Source organism: Sus scrofa, chromosome 7, assembly GCF_054392235.1.
Source record: "Sus scrofa isolate SSC_HxYL_T2T_F1_AM1 chromosome 7, Sscrofa_HxYL_maternal_Yorkshire_Landrace_v2.0, whole genome shotgun sequence".
Lineage (NCBI taxonomy): Eukaryota > Metazoa > Chordata > Mammalia > Artiodactyla > Suidae > Sus > Sus scrofa.
Genome location: NC_139389.1, coordinates 64037430 through 64057928, shown reverse-complemented (window position 1 = coordinate 64057928; position 20499 = coordinate 64037430). Strand labels below are relative to the sequence as shown.

The 20499-nt window shown below is 41.3% G+C and overlaps 1 protein-coding gene across 1 annotated transcript in view; it reads left to right on the top strand.

Annotated features, from left to right (window-relative positions):
• Window positions 1–6109: 6109 nt before the first annotated feature.
• The window catches only part of AP3S2 (adaptor related protein complex 3 subunit sigma 2), a 70516-nt gene continuing 56126 nt past the window's right edge, over window positions 6110–20499 (top strand). Inside the window, exons 1-3 of the mRNA NM_001244548.1 lie at window positions 6110–6262; window positions 10203–10294; window positions 10936–11047. Of these exons, the coding sequence (NP_001231477.1) occupies window positions 6194–6262; window positions 10203–10294; window positions 10936–11047 (273 nt within the window). The 5' untranslated portion in view covers window positions 6110–6193. The remainder of the gene's footprint in view (window positions 6263–10202; window positions 10295–10935; window positions 11048–20499) is intronic.

The following is a 20499-nucleotide window of genomic DNA, read 5'->3' as shown; positions in this document are numbered from 1 at the left end:
GGAATCAACACTTCATTTAGGCTACCTGAAGGTCACTGAACTGCTCTCTGGTCTCTTCTGTTCTCATTGCCCTTTTCTTAGTCACTCAGCTCAGTTACTGTAGAAGCCACCTCCCTGTTGTCCTTTGTCTGAATGAGGCTGGCTCACTGTTGAGCATGCTGGGGCCTCAACCATAACAGTGGCCAGGGGAGGGGTTAAACAGGAGGAGGCCTGGGGACACTGACTAGGGGAGAGACACCTAACCAGGCATCCTGATGCCCAGAGTACCATGGCCAAAGGGCATGGCAAGGGCATGTGGACAGGCCATCATTCTAAACAGGGAGGCGCAGTGTGTCAATGGGGGGGATACCCTGGGCAACAGCTGGGCTTGGTGTCTCAGAGGCATGGGGCTGGGCTCTTGGCAGGAAAAGGCCACCCTGCCTGGAGCTCAGAGAATGGTGGGAGTGGAACAATGTTTGAGATGAGGCTGGAGGTCAGGCGTGTCATCACCAGTGTGTTAAGTATTTTGAGACTCTATCCTTAACATCTTGGCAGCCAGTGATCCTAGGGAGGGAGAGTAATGTGATCCGATTTGTATATTTCGAAGATCACTTAACTCCAGAGAAACTGAAGGCAGATTGAGTCCAACTAGGAGATTGCAGTTATTGTCCAGGTGAGAGCCTGGAACGGTTTGGTCTGTCACGGTGGCAGTGGAAACGGAAAGAAATTCAAGTAGACAGGTAGAAAGGGACTCTCCAGTGAGAGAGGAGGACCTGCAAGTCATGGAGATGGGGAAGTGGTGTGATCTTGGACTCTGTGATTTCTGTACATCGTCATTGCATTATTATACAAACATAAAATTTGATAACCCTTTGTCAGTTAATGTTATATAACCATTTTCTATATAGCTACACAGTCTTCATACCATCATTTTCAAGATTGGCTACCTTAATAGCGCTATCATTTTCCAAAATTTGGTGAATTAATTGATACCCATTTAGAACTATGTCAAAAACTATTACAAATTACACAGTTTTCTCAACCTCACCCTCAGGCTCCCACCCCATACACTATATTTTGAGGGCTATTTCTTTAGGGATGGATTCCCAGGAGTCAGATTACTAGGAATCTTAGAATCTTTTGTAAAGCTCTGGTTATATTGCCAATTGCTTTCCAAAAGCATTATTCTTTTTTTTGGGGGGGGGGTCATTTTGCCTTTTCTAGGGCCGCTCTCGCGGCATATGGAGGTTCCTAGGCTAGGGGTTGAATCAGAGCTGTAGCCACCAGCCTACACCACAGCCACAGCAACAGAGGGGTCCGAGCCGCGTCTGCAACCTACATCACAGCTCACGGCAACGCCGGATCCTTAACCCACTGAGCAAGGCCAGGGATTAAACCCTCAACCTCATGGTTCCTAGTCGGATTCGTTAACCACTGAGTCACGATGGGAACTCCCAAAAGCATTATTCTAAATTATTGTCTCACCAGCAATGTAGGAGAGGAACATTTTCATGCTACCTTTGCCAGACTTGGGTATGATAAAATTTTTTAAATGATATTTGTCAAGGAGTAAATAATACTTTAATTTTATTTATTTATTTATTTTTGTCTTTTTGCCTTTTCTAGGGACCCTCCCGCAGCATATGGAGGTTCCCAGGCTAGGGGTCTAATTGGAGCTGTTGCTTCCAGCCTTCGCCACAGCCACAGCAACACGGGATCCAAGCCGCGTCTGCAACCTACACCACAGCTCATGGCAACGTTGGATCCTTAACCCACTGAGCAAGGGCAGGGATCGAACCTGCAACCTCATGGTTCCTAGTCGGATTCGATAACCACTGAGCCATGATGGGAACTCCAATAATACTTTAATTTTAAAATTAATACTTTAATTTTAATTACTACTTTCTCCCATTAATAGTGAACTTAAACATTTTTTCATGTTCATCTCCTAGATGTCTTTCCTTATGTGTTACTATATTTTAAATATAACCATTTGCTAAATCTTAAAAACATTTCCATTTATCTTTGTTTAGTTGGTTTTTTTGTTTTGGCTATACTCATGGCAGTTGGAAGTTCCAAGGCCAGAGACTGAACCCATGTCATAGTAGCAACCTGAGCCACGGCAGTGGCAATGCTGGGTCTTAAGGCACCAGGTGCCGAGACCAGCTTAGCAGGTTGGGGCTGAAGAACAGGTGCTGTGAAACTTAAGGAAAAAAGTTAACATAAAACAAGACACAGAGACATTTATCTTAAGTAAAGATGGGAACCGGGGACTCAAGTTCTCAGGGACAAAGAGTGCCACCTCAAGAAACCACACTGCTTTTATTGTGCTCTTGAGGATTACATCAAGTGAGGAGGGGGTTACAGGTGCAGGATATAGGTTTTTTAAAGTTATTTTAAAAGTCACATAGCCGGTTGCAGATTAAGTTTTTATTCTGACCTTTAGGCATTTAACACTGATTAGCATTGAGGAAGCTTAGTGTCAGCTATCTATGCATAGCATTCTAGAGAATCACCACTGTGATTCTGCAGAGGGCGTGCCTATCTGCAGCAACCCTGCAGCATGCCTAGGTTTGCACCTCGGTTCTCCTTGCTAATGCATGTCCTGCTAACAACCCCTCATAAACCCCTTGGGCCGTGAGACTCATCTTCCTCTTAGTCTTTAGAGGACATATCATGCTTGTACAAACAGCGTGCCTTTCTGCACAGGTTCCGAGTGCCTAGACCAAAGCATTATGTCCTCATTCAGCTGACCCTATGAATATGCCTTTAGGTCTTTGTTCTTAAGCTTAAGTCATTCACCAGCACTTTGACTGTTTTTCAAGCAGGAAGATGGGGTAAAGTAAGGCAGGACATGATGGAGTTTTCAGCATAGAAAATAGAAGCAAAGAGGCTAAGAAAATATTGTAGAAACATGTCGCATGACACCAGGGAACTCTGAAAACTTTTCCATTAAAAAAAATTGATTTGGGAGTTCCCATCGTGGCACAATGGAAACGAATCCGACTAGGAACTATGAGGTTGTGGGTTCGATGCCTGGCCTCACTAGTGGCTTAAGGATCTGGCGTTGCCGTGAGCTATGGTGTAGGTTGCAGATGCAGCTCGGATCCCGCATTGCTGTGGCTGTGGCTGGCAGCTGTAGTTCTGATTCAACCCCTCGCCTGGGAACCTCCATATGCCACAGGTTCAGCCCTAGTAAAGACAAAAAGACCAAAAAAAAAAAAAAAAAATTGATTTGGAGTTCCTGTTGTGCCTCAGTAGTTCCTATTGGATACTGAACTTAACAAGTATCCAAGAGGATGTGGTTCAATCACTGGCCTCGCTCAGTGGGTTAAGGATCTGGCATTGCCATGAGCTGTGGTGTAAGTCACAGACACAGCTCAGATCTGGCGTTGCTCTGGATGTGGTGTAGGCTGGCAGCTGTAGCTGGGATTTGACCCCTAGCGTGGGAAGCTCCATATGCTGCTGCAGGTGTGGCCCTAAAAAGCAAAAAATAAATTAAAATATATATATATAATTCCACCATTTAAAAAATCACTTTTGTAATAATTATATACCATGCACTGCTCTGATTACTTAAAAATATTAACTCTTTTGTGCTATAATAACTATCTGAGGAAAGTAGAATCTTTTTTTTTTTTTTGTCTTTTTGCCTTTTCTATGGAGGTTCCCAGGCTAGGGGTCAAATCAGAGCTGTAGCCGCCGGCCTACATCACAACCACAGCAACTTGGGATCAGAGCCGCGTCTGCAACTTACACCACAGCTCATGGCAACACCAGATCCTTAACCCACTGAACAAGGCCAGGGATTGAACCCGCAACCTCATGGTTCCTAGTCGGATTCGTTAACCACTGAGCCATGACATAAATTCCGAATCATTTTTTTCAACCAGAAAAAAACCCCAAATTTTACAGTAAACTGATTATTATGCCTGTTTTACAAATGATGACACTTGCTCACGGTGCCCAGGCAGTCAACACAGCCAGGGTTTTAACCAGGGCATTGGGGTTCTGGAGGCCTGTGCTGAACATTTTGATGCTGCCATTCTATGAAACACAATTTTTCTTCATATTTTGGTGTATATACCTCCAATCTTACAAAGTGGTGGTGTTCCTTTGTGTAATCGTTTCACTTACAGATAATGCCATGATCATTTCCCTACACCATAAATCTTTCATACCATGATATTTTTTTTCTTTTTTTTGTCTTTTTGCTATTTCTTTGGGCCGCTCCCGCAGCATATGGAGACTCCCAGGCTAGGGGTCGAATCGGAGCTGTAGCCCCCAGCCTATGCCAGAGCCACAGCAACTCGGGATTCAAGCCGCGTCTGCAACCTACATCACAGCTCACGGCAACGCCGGATCCTTAACCCACTGAGCAAGGCCAGGGATTAAACCCTCAACCTCATGGTTCCTAGTCGGATTCGTTAACCACTGAGCCACGACGGGAACTCCTCTCTTTTTTTTTTTTAAAGGCCGCACTGTGGCATATGGAGGTTCCCAGGCTAGGGGCAGAATTGGAGCTACAGCTGCCAGCCTACACCACAGCCACAGCAACATCAGATCTGAGCCTCGTAGTCTGCGACCTACACCACAGCTCATGGCAACACTGGATCCTTAACCCACTGAGCAAGGCCAGGGATCGAACCCAAAACCTCATAGTTCCTAGTCAGATTCGTTCCCGCTGCGCCACAAATGGAACTCCATACCATGATTTTTTATAGCTATTTAATATTTCTCAAATGCGCATGGATCAATGCATTTAACCAGTTTCTCATTTTGGAATAACTAGTTTGATTCGTATTTTCCTCTGTGATAATGTTGCTGAGATGTACATTTTTGAGGCTAAATCTTTCCATAATCATTTTATTTTATATATATATATATACATATACATATATATATGTATATGTATATATATATATTTTTTTTTTTTGGTCTTTTGGTCTTTTTTAGGGCCACAGCAGCAGCATATGGAGGTTCCCAGGCTAAAGGTCCAATTGGAGCTTTAGCCACTGGCCTTCACCAGAGCCATAGCAATGTGCCATCCCAGCCCAGTCTGCCACGTACATGGCAGCTTATTGCAAGGCAGGATCCTTAACCCACTGAGCAAGGCCAGGGGTCAACCCGCATCCCAGTGGATGCTAGTCGGGTTTGCTAACCGCTGAGCCACGATGGGAACTCCTTTATTATAAATTCTAAAACTGGAAATACTGAGTCTAATCTATATTTTAAAGGCTTTTGATGCATATTTGCCAACAGACCTCAGGGTAGATGATTCCAATTTGCAGTTCTATCTGCAATATAGGGACGGGCTTCACCTCACCCCCACTAAGTCATTAAAAGAAATTCGCACACATACACACACACGCAAAAGCCAAATTTAAAAAAGAAAGAAAAAAAATACAAAGACTACCGATCTGGGATCGTCAGTACCTATTAAATGGAATTGCATTAAAGATCCCTTAATTCCACCATTCGCTGTCTACCATGGACAGACAGTCCTTTTGCATGAAGAGACCTCTATATAATTCAGCATTTATGTAATACTAAAAACGAACATAAGGTTCCCCAACCGGGAAATGGCTAAATTAGCCTGCATCTGCACACGTGGAATGTTCTGCAGTGTTAAGGGGAAGAAGGCAGGACCGTATGTGTTAACGCCGCCGAGGAGAAATGGAAGATCCCACAGCATCTTCATCTGGGAGCGTGGCTGCTGTTGGGGTTTCTGCCTTTTTGTTTTGTTTTTTTGCCGCGCCATCCTGCGTAAGTGCCTGGGCCAGAGATAGAACCTGCACCGCAGCAGCGACTCAGCCAGATCCTTAATCCACTGAGCGATCTTCATCTGCTTTTCCGACGTGCTCGGCTTTGCGCCTGGCGGGATTCTTAAGCAAACGGTGGGTGTGTACGAAGGGCTAAGAGCCAGGGTGGCGTCTTAGCCAGACCCTAACTGGCCCACCGGCTCTGGCCTAGGGGCCGGACCTCCTCAGCCTCGGAGTCCGCACCAGCCCTCCCGCGGCGAGCCCAGCTCCCGCCCTGCAGTTTTCACCAAGGCGTGCCGGGAGGCCGGACTCTTCGTGGCCCGGCCCCTGGGCGCCGGGACAAGTTTCCGGAGGCCACTCTCAGCAGCGCATCAACCGGAAACGTCTGTGTTGTGGCGGAAGGAGATGCTTTCTGGGAGCAGCCGGTGCTGAAAGAAGCGTGGCGGGCAAAGATGATTCAGGCGATTCTGGTTTTCAATAACCACGGGAAACCGCGGCTGGTCCGCTTCTACCAGCGTTTCGTGAGTGCGGCCTAGCTTCGTCACGACCCTTTGGGGCGCCTGCACCCCCCTCCCTCCCTTTGGCCTGTGCGAAGCGCGCGGGAAAATGCCCGCAGACCTTTTCGGGCTCCTGTGCCATGGGTGACCCCCAGACTCAACCTGCCTCGGCCCCGCTACCCCCGTTCTTTCCTACCCCTTCCAGGACCCCAGCATTTCTGTGCCGTTTTGTGACACTTCTCCAGTGTCTCAAGTGGTGGTTAACAGCTTAAATGGTTGAGGTCGCTTTCACCTTATCGGTTGTCGAGGTGAAACTCACCTCGCAGTTTCACCAGGGAGAAATACGCAGCTTTTTAAAATGGTTTCGCTTTAGCCAGAGGATTTAGAAAAGTGCTTTCTTGGAATTATTTTGCTTCAGTGGAGGCTGGGACTGCCTAGGGACTAGATACCTTTCACTCTGTAGAGTTCAAAGTCAGTTTGGAAAGTGAGAAATGATGAGAAATTATAAATGCAGCCGCGTGAGGGCTCAGTACCTGATGATGTGAATTTGAGTTTTCCAAAAACGTTTCTTTGGGAAGAATAAACGTCATTATTTGCTTCCTGTCCCCCGACGTTTTATTTCTTAAGAGCTAGGTTAAAAATGTAATTGGTGGGTTGGTGAAACCTAGAGGAGAAGTGAGAAAACTTATGTTCAGGTCAAGTTGATAAATCTCTTTCAGATTTTATTTCCTCTTTTGTCAAATAGAAATGAAAAAAATTTTTTTACCTTTTTCATATAATTTTTAGCTAGATTACATTTTATTAAATAATTATATCGGTTTTATGTTAGCATTTAATAACACTTCAATTTGTATTTGCATGTGTGTGTGTGAATTTTTCTGTCAGGGTTTTGCTTTGTTTTGTTTATGACTGTACCAGAGGCATATGGAAACTTCTGGGCGAGGGATTGAATTTGAGCTGCACCTGCCTCAACACCAGATCTTAAAACTCTATTGCATAGGGCTGGGGATCAAACAGGCACCTCCAGAGCAACCCGAACCACTGCAACAGGGTTGTTAACCTATTGCACCACAGCAGGAACTCCCTCCATCAGGTTTTTTAAGGTGTTACTGAGATCTAAGTTACATACTATACATTTCACCTTTAAAAAATATGCAGTGGAATGGCTTTTAGTACTTCACAGAATTATGCAACTATCACCACAATTTTAGGACATTTTCATTATCCAGAAGAGGAACTTCTACCCATTAGCAATCATTCCATATTTCCCCATCAACAACCCCAGCCCTTGGCAACCACTAACCTACTTTCTGTCTCTCTAAATTTGCTTATTCTGGACATTTCATATAACTGGAATCAATATAATATGTGGTCTCTTCTGACTGCCTTTTTTCACTTAGCATGTTTTCAGGGTTCATCCACGTTGTAGCATGTATCGGTTTTTCATTCCTTTTTATTGACATTGTGTGGATGTACCACATTTTAATTGTTATTCATCAGTTGATGTTTTACTTATGGCTCTTGTGAATAATGGTGCTGTGAACATTCATGTACAGGTGTTTGTGGGAGCATATATTTTCATTTCTCTTAGGAGTAGCATTGCTGAGTCACATAATAACCTTATAGTGAACATTTGGAGGAACTTGGCAAACTTTTACAAAGTGGCCGCACTGTTTTACATTCTCATTAACAGTATGAGCTGCAGTTTTTCCACCTCCCTGAAAACATTTCCTATTATCTTTTAAATTAAAGACATTTTAGTGGTGCAAACTGGATTCTCCTTTTTTTTTTTTTTTTCCCCTGTCTCTTCTAAGGCCACACCCACAGCATATGAAGGTTCCCAGGCTAGGGGTCTAATCCGAGCTGTAGCTGCCAGCCTACACCAGAGCCACAGAAATGCCAGATCCGAGCCATGTCTGCAACCTACACCACAGCTCATGGCAATGCCAGATCCTTAACCCAGTGAATGAGGCCAGGGATTGAACCTGAAACATGGTTCCTAGTCGAATTCGTTAACCACTGAGCCACAATGGGAACTCCTTTTGGTTTTAATTTTTTTTTTCCTGGTGACTAATAATGTTGAGCATCTTTCCATGTCTTTATTGACCATTTGTGTATCTTCTTTGGAGAGCATAGGATTTTTCTAAGAACTAAATTAGCTTCTGAGTGAAAATTACCTTGCAAACTGCAGAGTACTGAAAGATATGAAGGATTATTAAAATAATTGAGACATGTAAGCTATTGATAGTTTACCATTTCGTTAAATTGGATATTAGGTATTCTCACCATTTCATACCATTTACCCACTGTCTACTGCTATTTCCCCAAAGAGTCAGATGAAACGCTTTCGTGTAAAAGATGTTTGTGTAAAAAAGTGCTGATGCTTAGCATGTTTTCTATTTCTGAGTACCCAGAGTTAATCCTTTACAGCATGCTGGCGTCTGCGAGCTTTGTGAATTCTTTAAATGGGAACCAGAAGATAGCAATTCATTTACTCAAACTTACAGTGATACGATTACCAAGTTTTCATTCATCCATTCAGTAAATACAGAGGGCCTCTGTACGCCCACGTTAAGTCGAATTTATGAAAAGTAATTTCTCCACAACGACACTTTCCCTGTTTTTTCCCCTCTGTTTCTTTTAAATAATTAACCATTTCAAGCCTGATTAAGTGCTGTAGAAAGGGGTTAACATTACTTAACACTATTATCTGAATCTTAAAGCAAGTCCAATCCTAAGGTTTTCTTAAGCTTTCCAACTTAAAGTGTGGTCCCCAGACCAGCAGCGTTTGTGTCACCTGGAAATTTGTTAGAACTGCAGTCTCAAGACTTACTCCAGACCGACTAAATTAGAATATGCATTTTAACAGCATTCCCAGATGATTCATTACACATTGAGATTTGAGAGCACAGGTCTGGAGCTTTTAATTACATTTATCTTAATGACTGATTTCTCCCTCCCATTATCCTTTTTTACAACCATACTTATTATGAACCTCATCTGTATAAATAGAAACCAAATGTGGGTTATCAAGAGATTTGATCACAGTTGAGCTTTGTCATGTGAAAAATGATTATAGCTCTATAGTTGTTCAAAATTCTAATCTATAAATAGAACATTCTCTTTTTCAGTAGTACTTTGTACAAATACAAATAAGTACCATAGTATGTATAAATATGGCATCTTATATATAATATCTATATAACCAGTACAAACGATGGCAAATTCAGATTTTTAAAACATGTGCATGGGAGTTCCCATTGTGGTGCAGTGGAAACAAATCCAACTAGTATCCATGAGGATTCAGGTTTGATCCCTGACCTTGCTCAGTGGGTTAAGGATCCAGTATTGCTATGAGCTGTGGTGTAGGTCGAAGACATGCCTTGGCTCTGGTCTGGCTGTGGCTGTGGCGTAGGCTGGCAGCTGCAGCTTCGATTCACCCTCTAGCCTGGGAACTTCCATATGCTGAAGGTGGTCCTAAAAAGCAAAAAAACAAAAACAAAACATGTGCACAATTACATTTTGACTTCCTTGAAGTATTAGACCTACTGACATTTATTATTTACCGTGGCATAGATGTTTTCTAGGGTGAAACAAAATGCTTTTGGATCAGGACTTCTACTTCTTTGACTTTGTATGAAGTTGTTGGTTCTCCTTTCCTTGGTTGTTAACAGTAAAGAAATATCAACTTACCTATCAGGACAGTAATGATTAGGGACTAGATATCTAGGTAAATATACCCTATTTTAATTCCTGTAACAGAGCCTTCTTGTCCATTTTTCCGCGTAGACTCTCCTTTTTTTTTTTTTTTCCTCTCTGCTCCTCATTTGTCTTTTCTGGAAATGGGTACGGAACATTTAGATCATTCCTAGCTTGGAAGCACTTCCCTTTTGTCCATCCCCATTAATGGGATGTAGTTTTTCAGACTTTCCCACTGATCCACTCTGTTTCTTTTATCCCGTAGCCAGAAGAAATTCAACAGCAGATTGTTCGAGAGACCTTCCATTTGGTTCTCAAGCGGGATGACAACATCTGTAACTTCTTGGAGGGCGGAAGGTAAACGATGGATCTCCTCCCCATCTCTCTACTTTCGGGTGGCTTTCATCATGCATGCGTCTCAGGCAGTACTCGGGTATCAGGTACTTGATGCATCTTGAGCCGAGTTTAGCATGATTTCCTCAGGGTAGACCCAGTTCTGTTTCGGAAGCTGTTGTCTTTTTTTTTAGGCTGCACCCATGACATATGGAAGTTCCCAGGCTAGGGGTCAAATTGGAGCTGCAGCTGCTGGCCTACACCATAGCCACAACAACACCAGATCTGAGCCGCGTCTGCAATCTACATTGCAGCTCACAGCAACGCTGGGTCCTCTACCCACTGAATGTGCCAGGGATTGAACCCGTGTCCCCATGGATACTAGTCGGGTTTGTTACTGCTGAGCCACAACAGGACCTCCCAGATGCTGTTAAATGGTGTGCCTCAAATGTTTAGATGTTTGGTTCCTTGGGAGGATGGTCAGAAGAAAAGGTAAAGTAGCTTTAGGCACCTCTGCCAAATTTGGTTGCCTTTCATCTGGTAAAATGGTCTTTTGTTTGACCTGTCCTCCTTTCTGTTGGGCCTGCTCTCATTCCTTGGCACAGAGTTCTCTTTGATGTGTTCAATTAAGGTATGTTCATTTAAATGTTTCCCATCTTCCACAGTTTGATTGGTGGCTCTGACTACAAACTGATTTATCGGCACTATGCCACCCTCTACTTTGTATTTTGTGTGGATTCATCAGAGAGCGAACTTGGGATCTTGGACCTCATCCAGGTACGTGCGGCAGGCAATGATGGCAGCCACTTTAGAGAGTTTGCACTGGATTTTGGGATAGCCATCCTGTAGATTCTTTTGTTGGTCTCTTTATCGATACTGGTAAAAGTTGCTAGATATCCACTAGATGGTGCTGCAAGAAAGTTCCTTAACAACCCGTAAAAACTCTCAGAGCTGCATTTGTAGATCTCCAGCCCTCTCACTCCCCTTGGTTTTTTTCTATGATTCTTACACCAGTTCCAATGTCTGTAACCCCTGACCCTAAGCAATTAACTCAGTTCTCCATGGACACTGACCAGGGGTCCTACAAATTAACTCAATTCTGACACTGTCTATCTAGAGATAGACACCAGTTGCAAGTACAGGTTATCACCTGTGCTTCTGACTGACTGGCTGTAGCTTTAGAGGTTCCCAGGAGTTCCTCCTCTGGTTTGATTAACTTGCTAGAGTGCCCTGCAGAACTTTCTGGGAAACATTTTGCTTACTAGTTTACTGGCTCAATACAAAAGGATGTAACTCAGGAACAGTCAGCTGTAAGAGAGGCTTAGGGCAAGGTCTGGGGGAAAGGTGTGGAGCATCTGTCTCTTCTCCAGGTACACTGCTGTCCTCAAATTGCCACGTGTTCACCAGCCTGGAAACTCTCCAAACCTTATCCCCGTCACATTTTATGGAGGTCGCTTTACATGGGCACAAGTGATTAAATCTTGGGCCACTGGTGGTTGATTCAATCTCCATCCCCTCTTCCTTCCCCAGAGGTCTGGAAGTGAAACTGAAAGTTCCAACCCTCTAATCACATGGTTGATTCCCCTGGCAACCAGTCCCCATTCTTAGGTGCTTTCCAAAAGACATCTTATTAACGGAACAAAAGACACCTTTATCACTTAGGAAGTTTCCAAGGTTTTTAGGAGTTCTGTGCCAGAAATGAAGATAAACGTCAAATAGTTCTCATTATAAATTATAATGTCATGTCATATTTTGAAATTTTTTTCAGGTATCAAACTAAATGACATTTAAAAATGCATATTCTATATTTTCAGTTGTAATTCTGGCCTAAAACAAAGAAATGTGATGTTTTATGTAGTCTGTGCAGTCTTGACATAAGTAAACATGATTGTTTTTAGGCTTACTGAAAATTTCAAATGGCTTATAGATTTTTTTCATTACCTTCATGGAAATTAAAATATGTAGGGACCCTGTATTGGGAAGCATCAATGTAGTGCAATTCTATTATTTTATACATAATATTCTAGATAAGCTTTAAGTGACTTGAATGAGTCACTTAAGTTGAAAGTACTCAAAAGAAGGAGTTCTCTTGTGGCACAGTGGGTTAAGGATCCAGTGTTGTCACTGCAGTGGCTTGGGTCACTGCTGTGGCGTGGGTTTGATCTCTAGCCTGGGAACTTTCACATGCTGTGGGCATAGCCAAAAAAAAAAGAAGTCACTCAAAAGGAGCTTGCATTAAAACCTAGTAACAACAATTATAGAAAACTCCAGCTAGAAAATATAAGGTTTACATGCTCACAAATATATTTTATTTTGTTAAGATAAAGTAAAGCTAAATTTGGATTTCCCGTCATGGCGCAGTGGAAATGAATCCGACTAGGAACCATGAGGTTTCGAGTTCGCTCCCTGGCCTCGCTAAGTGAGTTAAGGATCTGGTGTTGCTGTGAGCTGTGGTGTACGTTGCAGACGCTGCTTGGATCTGGCTGTGGCATAGGCCAGCAGCGATAGCTCCAATTAGAACCCTAGCCTGGGAACCTCCATATGCCGCAGGTGCAGCCCCAAAAGGACAAAAAGACCAAAAAAAAAAAAAGAAGCTAAATTTAATATACCTAGGGACAAATAAATGGAAATATTGAGTGTGTGTTTTTATTTTAAATATACTGTACTCTTCCAAAAAGTGATATTTCTTGGACATAGTAACTTTTAATTAATTAATTTATTTATTTATTTTGTCTTTTCTAGGGCCACACCCGCTGCATATGGAGGTTCCCAGGTTAGGGGTCTAATTGGAGCTGTAGCCACTGGCCTACACCATAGCCACAGCAATGCCAGATCCGAGCCGCGTCTGCAACCTATACCACAGCTCATGGCAACGCCGGATTCTTTACCCACTGAGTGAGGCCAAGGATCAAACCCGCAACCTCATGGTTCCTAGTCAGATTCCTTAACCACTGAGCCATGATGGGAACTCCTTAAATTTTGTTTATTTATTTATACCCATTCACTTTCAGGAAATGATTTAAGATGATTAATTTTAAAATTTCATATATCAAAATCGCTATCATACATAAAAAATAAATAATAAAGACGTCCAAAAGATTCATTTTAAGATAATCTTAAATGCTTTCTTAACACCTGAGTCAGATAGGACATTGAGAGTCAATGTGGCATAACAAGAAAAGCTCAAGATTGAGAGGTTTGAGTCATGGATCTGCCATCTGAATATAGAAATATTAGCTTGTAAAAATGGAAACTAAGTTACAGCTACAGAGAATAAATGAGTGGTTGCCAGAGGGAAGAGGGATGGAAGTCAGGGGCAAAATAAGTGAAGGAGGAGTTCCCATCGTGGCTCAGTGGTTAACGAATCCGACTAGGAACCATGAGGTTGCGGATTCAATCTCTGGCCTTGCTCAGTGGGTTAAAGATCCTGAGTTGCCGTGAGCTGTGGGGTAGGTTGCAGATGGTGCTCAGATCCCGCATTGCTCTGGCATAGGCCGGTGGCTACAGCTCCGATTCGACCCCTAACCTGGTGAACCTCCATATGCCGCGGGAGCAGCCCTAGAAATGGCAAAAAAAAAAGTGAAGGCGATTAAAAGGTACAAACCTCCAGTTATAAATAAGCCATGGGGATATAATATACAGCTTAGGAATATGGTCAATAACATTATAATAACTTTGTTAGGAAACAGATGGTTACTAGATTTATCCTAGTGATCATTTCATAAAGTATACAAATGTCAAATCACCATGTAGCACATCTGAAACTAACGTAATATTCTTTGTCAACTATATTTCAATTCAAAAAAATGAAATACTATGTTGAAGAATTCAAATGTGACAGTATACTTTATAGTATTGTAAACTATAGAATGCTAAAGAAATGTGCAAGTAATAAGTATATTAGAAAATAAGGAAATAGATATATTTTAAATATTGAGATGCGGTTACTATAGGAAAGCACTTCAGATATCTATATTAACAAGACGAAAAAAGAAATGTAACTTTAGTAGTGAATATTTATGAAACGCTTAGCATACATTGGATTCGGCAAGATAGATAAATAAAAAGTGAAAATAATAGGAACTAAGAGGTTTGCTCTTCAGAAAGACAATAAAACCAATAGTGACCCTAACATAAAGAGAATAAAAGAAATAGAAAACATCAAAACGTTTTTAGAGGTTGCTATACATAGTTATCGTGCCTATATGTTTGAAACAGCTGACTTCAAAAAATAAATATCCAAGGTAGGTCCACAAAAAGACTCAGAATTTAAAAAAAAAATTTTTTTTGGGGGGGTGTTTTTTGTCTTTTTAGGGCCGCACGCACAGCATATGGAGGTTCCCAGGCTAGGGGTAGAATCTGAGCTGTAGCTGCCAGCCTACAGCGCAACCGCTGCAATACGGGGTACAAGCCGAGTCTGCGACCCACACCACAGCTCACAGTAATGCTGGATCCTTAACCCACTGAGGGAGGCTAGGGATTGAACCCGCATCCTCATGGATGCTGATCAGGTTTGCTAACTGCTGAGCCATGACAGGAACTCCAGAATTTTTTTTTTAATGTTGAAGCAAACTTTATTACATAAGTTATTTTTAAATTCAGACTAAAAAAATCATACTGCTAAGTGTATTTTATGGAGTAAATTGATTGTGATCCAAAATCCTCTCGAAAAGAAAATATTTAGTCAGATATTGCATGGAATTATTGGTACAGAATTATCAAATAAAATCTTAGCAAATAATCAGTTGAGCCAAGGAGTCATGAGACCTGGCTTGTTTCAGACTCTCCCATTAACAAGCAGCGTGGTAATAAATTATTTAAGTTTCGTTGGCCCTAGGGCTTTTGTCTTGTTTTGGTTCTCTGTGTGTGTGTCTGTGTTTGTTTTGATTTACAAGGATACTGGATGTTCTTTTCTAGCCCTAAAATTCTTTCTCTCTTAGGAATACTGCATAGTAGAGAATCATTCATTACATCCAAATAGTCTTTATTCCAAGAATACAGGTCAGTTAACAGTGAAAAACTCTTAGAGTCTCTATTAAACAGTAAGAAAAATAGTAGAAACTAATTTCACCAGTAGATGCCAAGAGAAATGATTACCTGAATTATATTTCTGATATACTCTTAAATTGGAAGCATTTTTGCTTGATTATTTAGTGCATGTTTATTTATTTAGTGTAAACTTTTTTTTTTTTTTTTTTTTTTTTTTTTGCAGGGGGTGGGGGGGTGCTCACCCATGGCATATGAAGGTTCCCAGGCTAGGGGTCCAATCAGAGGTATAGCTGCTGGCCTATACCACAGCCACAGCAATACCAGATCCAAGCCACATCTGGGACCTACACCACAGCTCATGGCAACACCAGATCCTTAACCCACTGAGTGAGGCCAGGGTTCAAATCCGTAAACTCAGGGTATATAGTCGGATTCGTTTCCACTGCACCACGACAGGAACTCCTAGTGTAAACTATTTATGGTTGAAGAAATGATGCATTTATGTGGTTCAAAATTCAGAAGACACATACCAAGAGTGTACAGTGAAAAACATCTTTCTTCTCTAGTCACCTAGAAGCAGGCAATTTTAGTTTAAAACCAGGAGCCAGGAGTTCCCATCGAGGCTCAGTGGTTAACGAACCCAACTAGTGTCAGTGAGGATGCAGGTTCGATCCCTGGCCTTGCCCAGTGGGTTGGGGATCCATTGTGGTGTAGGTCATGGACTCAGCTTGGATCTTGAGTTGTGGTTGTGGTGTGGGCCAACAGCTACAGCTTTGATAGCACCCCTAGCCTGGGAACCTCCCTAGCCACGGGTACAGCTCTAAAAAGACAAAAAGGCAAAAAATAAAATAAATAGGGAGTTCCCGTCATGACTCAGTGGTTAAAAAATCCGACTGGGAACCATGAGGTTACGGGTTTGATCCCTGGCCTCACTCAGCGCATTAAGGATCCAGCGTTGCCGTGAGCTGTGGTGTGGGTCTCAGACCCGGCTCAGGTCCTGGGTGGCTGTGGCTGTGGTGTAGGCCAGCAGCTGCAGCTCCGATTTGATCCCTAGCCTGGGAACCTCTGTATGCCGCCAGTGCCGGCCTAGAAAAGACCAAAAGATAACAAAATAAATGCAAGGGTGTCTCTTACTGTTTACTCTCATTTGATCAAACATTTGTAATGAGTGATTAAAAAAAAGAAATGAAGTCATATAGTAAAGGACGAGAGCAATAAGTTATCACTGTAAGATAGCCTATGTACCTAGAAAACCTTAAAAAAAAAAGTTGGGAGGAGGATTGTAACAAGTAGTGAATGACATGAACAAAATAGTATGAGAATATGAGATAAATTCACTAAAATTGAATTTCCTGTTTCTTGTGAAAACAGCTGGAAATTTCATGAAGAAATTTCACTTACATTAGTGACAAAGGGTATTTAATGTTTGGAAATTAATATGGTATGGAGTACTTGACATTCATTCCAATAAACTTGTAAGATCTTAGAAGAAAAACATAAGGAACACTTGAAATAAAGGGAACTGCAAGCCTCCTCTTACCGGCAAGAGTTGAACAAAGATTACAGAAGTAATCAATAGATTAAATGGGAAATTAAGTCTAAGTCCATCAAGAGATCTTAGAGGACTTGGTAAAGGGAAAGTTTATCAGGAAAAATAAATGGTCAAGAAATGCAGAAGTCTGTTTTAAAGGAAAAGGACAGTAGTGAGGGATTGGCTTTACTAGGTTTCAGGACATATAATGGTTGCAGGTGAAATTATTATTTACCTAGAAAATCCAAAACAGTCAACTGAAAAACAATTAGAATTAACAATAGAGTTCATTAGGGGAACTAGCTACAAGTTTAATCTAAAAATTAATAGCTTTCCCTTAGCAAAAATATTATAAATATAATATTTAAAAGGGCCCACTCATAATAGCAAAAAGTTCCGTAATATACCCAGGAATAAATGTTAAAAATGCAAGAACTGTAGTTCCCGTCGTGGCTCAGTGGTTAATGAATCTGACTAGGAACCATGAGGTTGCAGTTCGATCCCTGGCCTTGCTCAGTGGGTTAAGGATCCGGCGTTGCCGTTAGCTGTGGTGTAGGCTGCAGACTTGGCTCGGATCCCGAGTTACTGTGGCTCTGGCGTAGGCTGGCAGCTACAGCTCCGATTGGACCCCTAGCCTAGGAACCTCCATGTGCCGCGGGAGCAGCCTTAGAAAAGGCCAAAAAAAAAAAAAAAAAAAAAAAAAGAAGGCAAGAACTGTATGAAGAAAACTTTAAAAGATAAACACAAAATGAATAAAACATACTCATTGTCTGTTGCAAAAACCCATGAAAATGTCAGTATAGTTGACCCTTTGAACAACATAGGGATTAGGGGCGCTGACCCTCCGTGTAGTCAAAAATCCACATATAATTTATAGTGGACCTCCCCCATACCTAGTTCTTCTCTATACACAATTCCTCCGTATCCATGTTCTGTATCTTTAGATTCAACCAACTGGGGATTGTGTAATACTGTAGTGTTTACTATTGAAAAAGATCTGACTGTTAAGTGGACTCACACAGTTCAAACCTATGTTCAAGGGTCAGGTGTACTTCCAGATTATAAATTACTGAAAACCCAATCAGAACCCCAGTAATATTTTATAGTTTTTTTAAAATTATTTTTATTATGAAACATGTATATGCAAACTATATAGAAAACATACCTATACAGTTTGAGGAATTCCAATAAAGTGAAACTCTCTCAGATTAAGAAACAGTACATTGCAAGGACCTACTGTAGAGCACAGGGAACTCTACTCAGTATCCTGTAATAAACCATATGGGAAAAGAATCTGAAAAAGAATGGATACATGTATATGTGTAACTGAATCACTTTGCTGCATATCTGAAAGCAACACAACATTGTAAATCAACTATACTCCAATGCAAAATCAAAATTAAAAAAAAAACTGAAGAAAAAGTAGGAAGAAATTGGAGGGAAACAAAGTGGACAGTAAAGTACAAAAAAGAAAGGAAGGGAGAAAGGCAGGTACATTGCTAGTACCTTAAAGCTCCTATGTGCCCCTCCTCAGTTACATCCCCCTCATTCGCTGCATCCCTCCTCAGACTTAAGTTGATTCTTTCTTTGCTTCTCATTATAGTTTTAACATGTAGTGTCTATTCCCTAAATGGTATTTTACTAGTTTGAAAAAAACAGAGTAAATAGATACGTTAGGAAAGTATAATTTACCGCTTTTAGATGAAAGCTTCCACGAGAAGATAATCTGAGCAGAGTGTCATGATCTGGCTTCAGTATCCCCAAGTTTATCAGAAGCCCTTCTGGGAAAGTCTGAGAGCAGTCGTGTGAGTGAATCTGGGAAACTTAGAGCCCTCTGTAGTTGAGGCATTGGGCCCTGGCTGTCTCGCAGGAACATGGACAGGAGAGTGGACCCACTATATATTTTCTGCTTCTCAGCTTGTCATGCTACCCCTGTATTTCAAGAATAATTCAAAACAATATTCCAGTGGCGGTAAAATGAGGGTTCTCAGCTGATGGAGTCAGCAGAGCAGTAGAACAGATACTAGACAGTTTGAGTGTTTCCATTTTTCTTTTTTAATTAGTTTCCATTTTTTATTAATGTGAATAGAACTACTATAAGTTTTTATGTAAACTGCTGTGCCTCTTTCACCCTAATGAAATTCCTGGGTCAAAGGGATTCATATTCCTAATTGTAATGCATGTTTCTAGATAGATATTTAGAAAGATTAACTTTATAATTCTTTTAGAACTGTATCAGTTTATTTGTCTTAGCTCCAGCATTGGAATATGTCTTTTTTAAAAGATTTTTATTTTCTCTATTATAGTTGATTTACAATGTTCTGGCAATTTCTGCTATATAGCAAAGTGACCCTGTCATTAATATATATGTATTCTTTTTCTCACATTATCCTCCACCAAGTTCCATCACAAGTGACTAGATATAATTCCCTGTGCTATACAGCAGGGTCTCTTTACGGCTTACCCAGTCCAAATGCAATAGTTTGCATCTACTAACCTCAAGAAATATGTCATTTTTAATTTCTATTCAGAGGCGGAGTAGTACCTCACAAATGTCAGAATTTTTGTTTTTATTAATTATCTACTTTTTCCATGTGTGGATTTATAATGTTCTTTTTCATGTAAACCTTTTGTGATATAATTGAACCACTTGGCCAGTTAAGTCTAGGTCCTGGTTTATATTATTATATTTCATCAACTCTAAGATGACATATTTTTCACACTTGAATAACTAACAGGATGTGTATTACAGTAGATGACATCTTACAGTTAAAACTGACAGTGTTTTTTTTCTTGGTTAATGGTTTGCTTGTAATCAATGAAAAAGTAAATATATTATTTTATTTTATTTGCTTTTTAGGGCCACACCAGCAGTATATGGAGGTTCCCAGGCTAGGGGTTAAATCAGAGCTACAGCTGCCGGCCTACACCACAGCTCACAGCAACACCAGATCCTTAACTCACTGAGTGAGGCCAGGGATCGAATCCACAACCTTATGGTTCGTAGTCGGATTCCTTTCTGCTGCAGTATGATGAGAACTCCTTTTTTAGTTTATTTTTGAACCAACTTTTCTCTAAACAGTTACATTAAGTATAAATAATCCATTGTTGAAGAAACTTTAGTGTTTAAGTTTAGAGTAAAATCCAAAAGCCCAATCACAGCTTGCAAGGTCCGACGTGGTATGGCTCCTTTGTCTCCGTCTAACCTCACCATATACATTCTCACCTTCCCGCTGCTCTAGCTAGCCATTCCAGCCTTTTTCTGTTCCTCATACACAAGTACATTTTTGTACCTGTTCTGTCTGCTGGAATGCTTTTGCCCAGGTTCTTTCACCCTTCAGCTCTTTAAAAGACTGACTTCATCATTCATGACTCAGCTCAAATGTTATCCTCAGAGAGACTTTCCTGACTCCCTGTTTAAAGTAACCCCCATTGCATCATTGCCTTTACTTCTTCAGAGCACTTGTGACAATAGAAAGATCTTATTTATCTGCCCTGTTCTCACCATACTCAGAACATAACCCAGGCGAGAATGTGACTTGTTGACCTAGGTTTCCTTAGAGTAGACTGGTATGTGCCTGGTGCTTAGTAAATACTCACTAAGTAAACTGAGTAAATATTTAATCCATAGTAGATTTAGTGTTTACTTTTCACTTTGTTCCTCTGAGTTTGAGTCTCTTTCTGTGTTAGTTTCATGCTGTTTTATTTG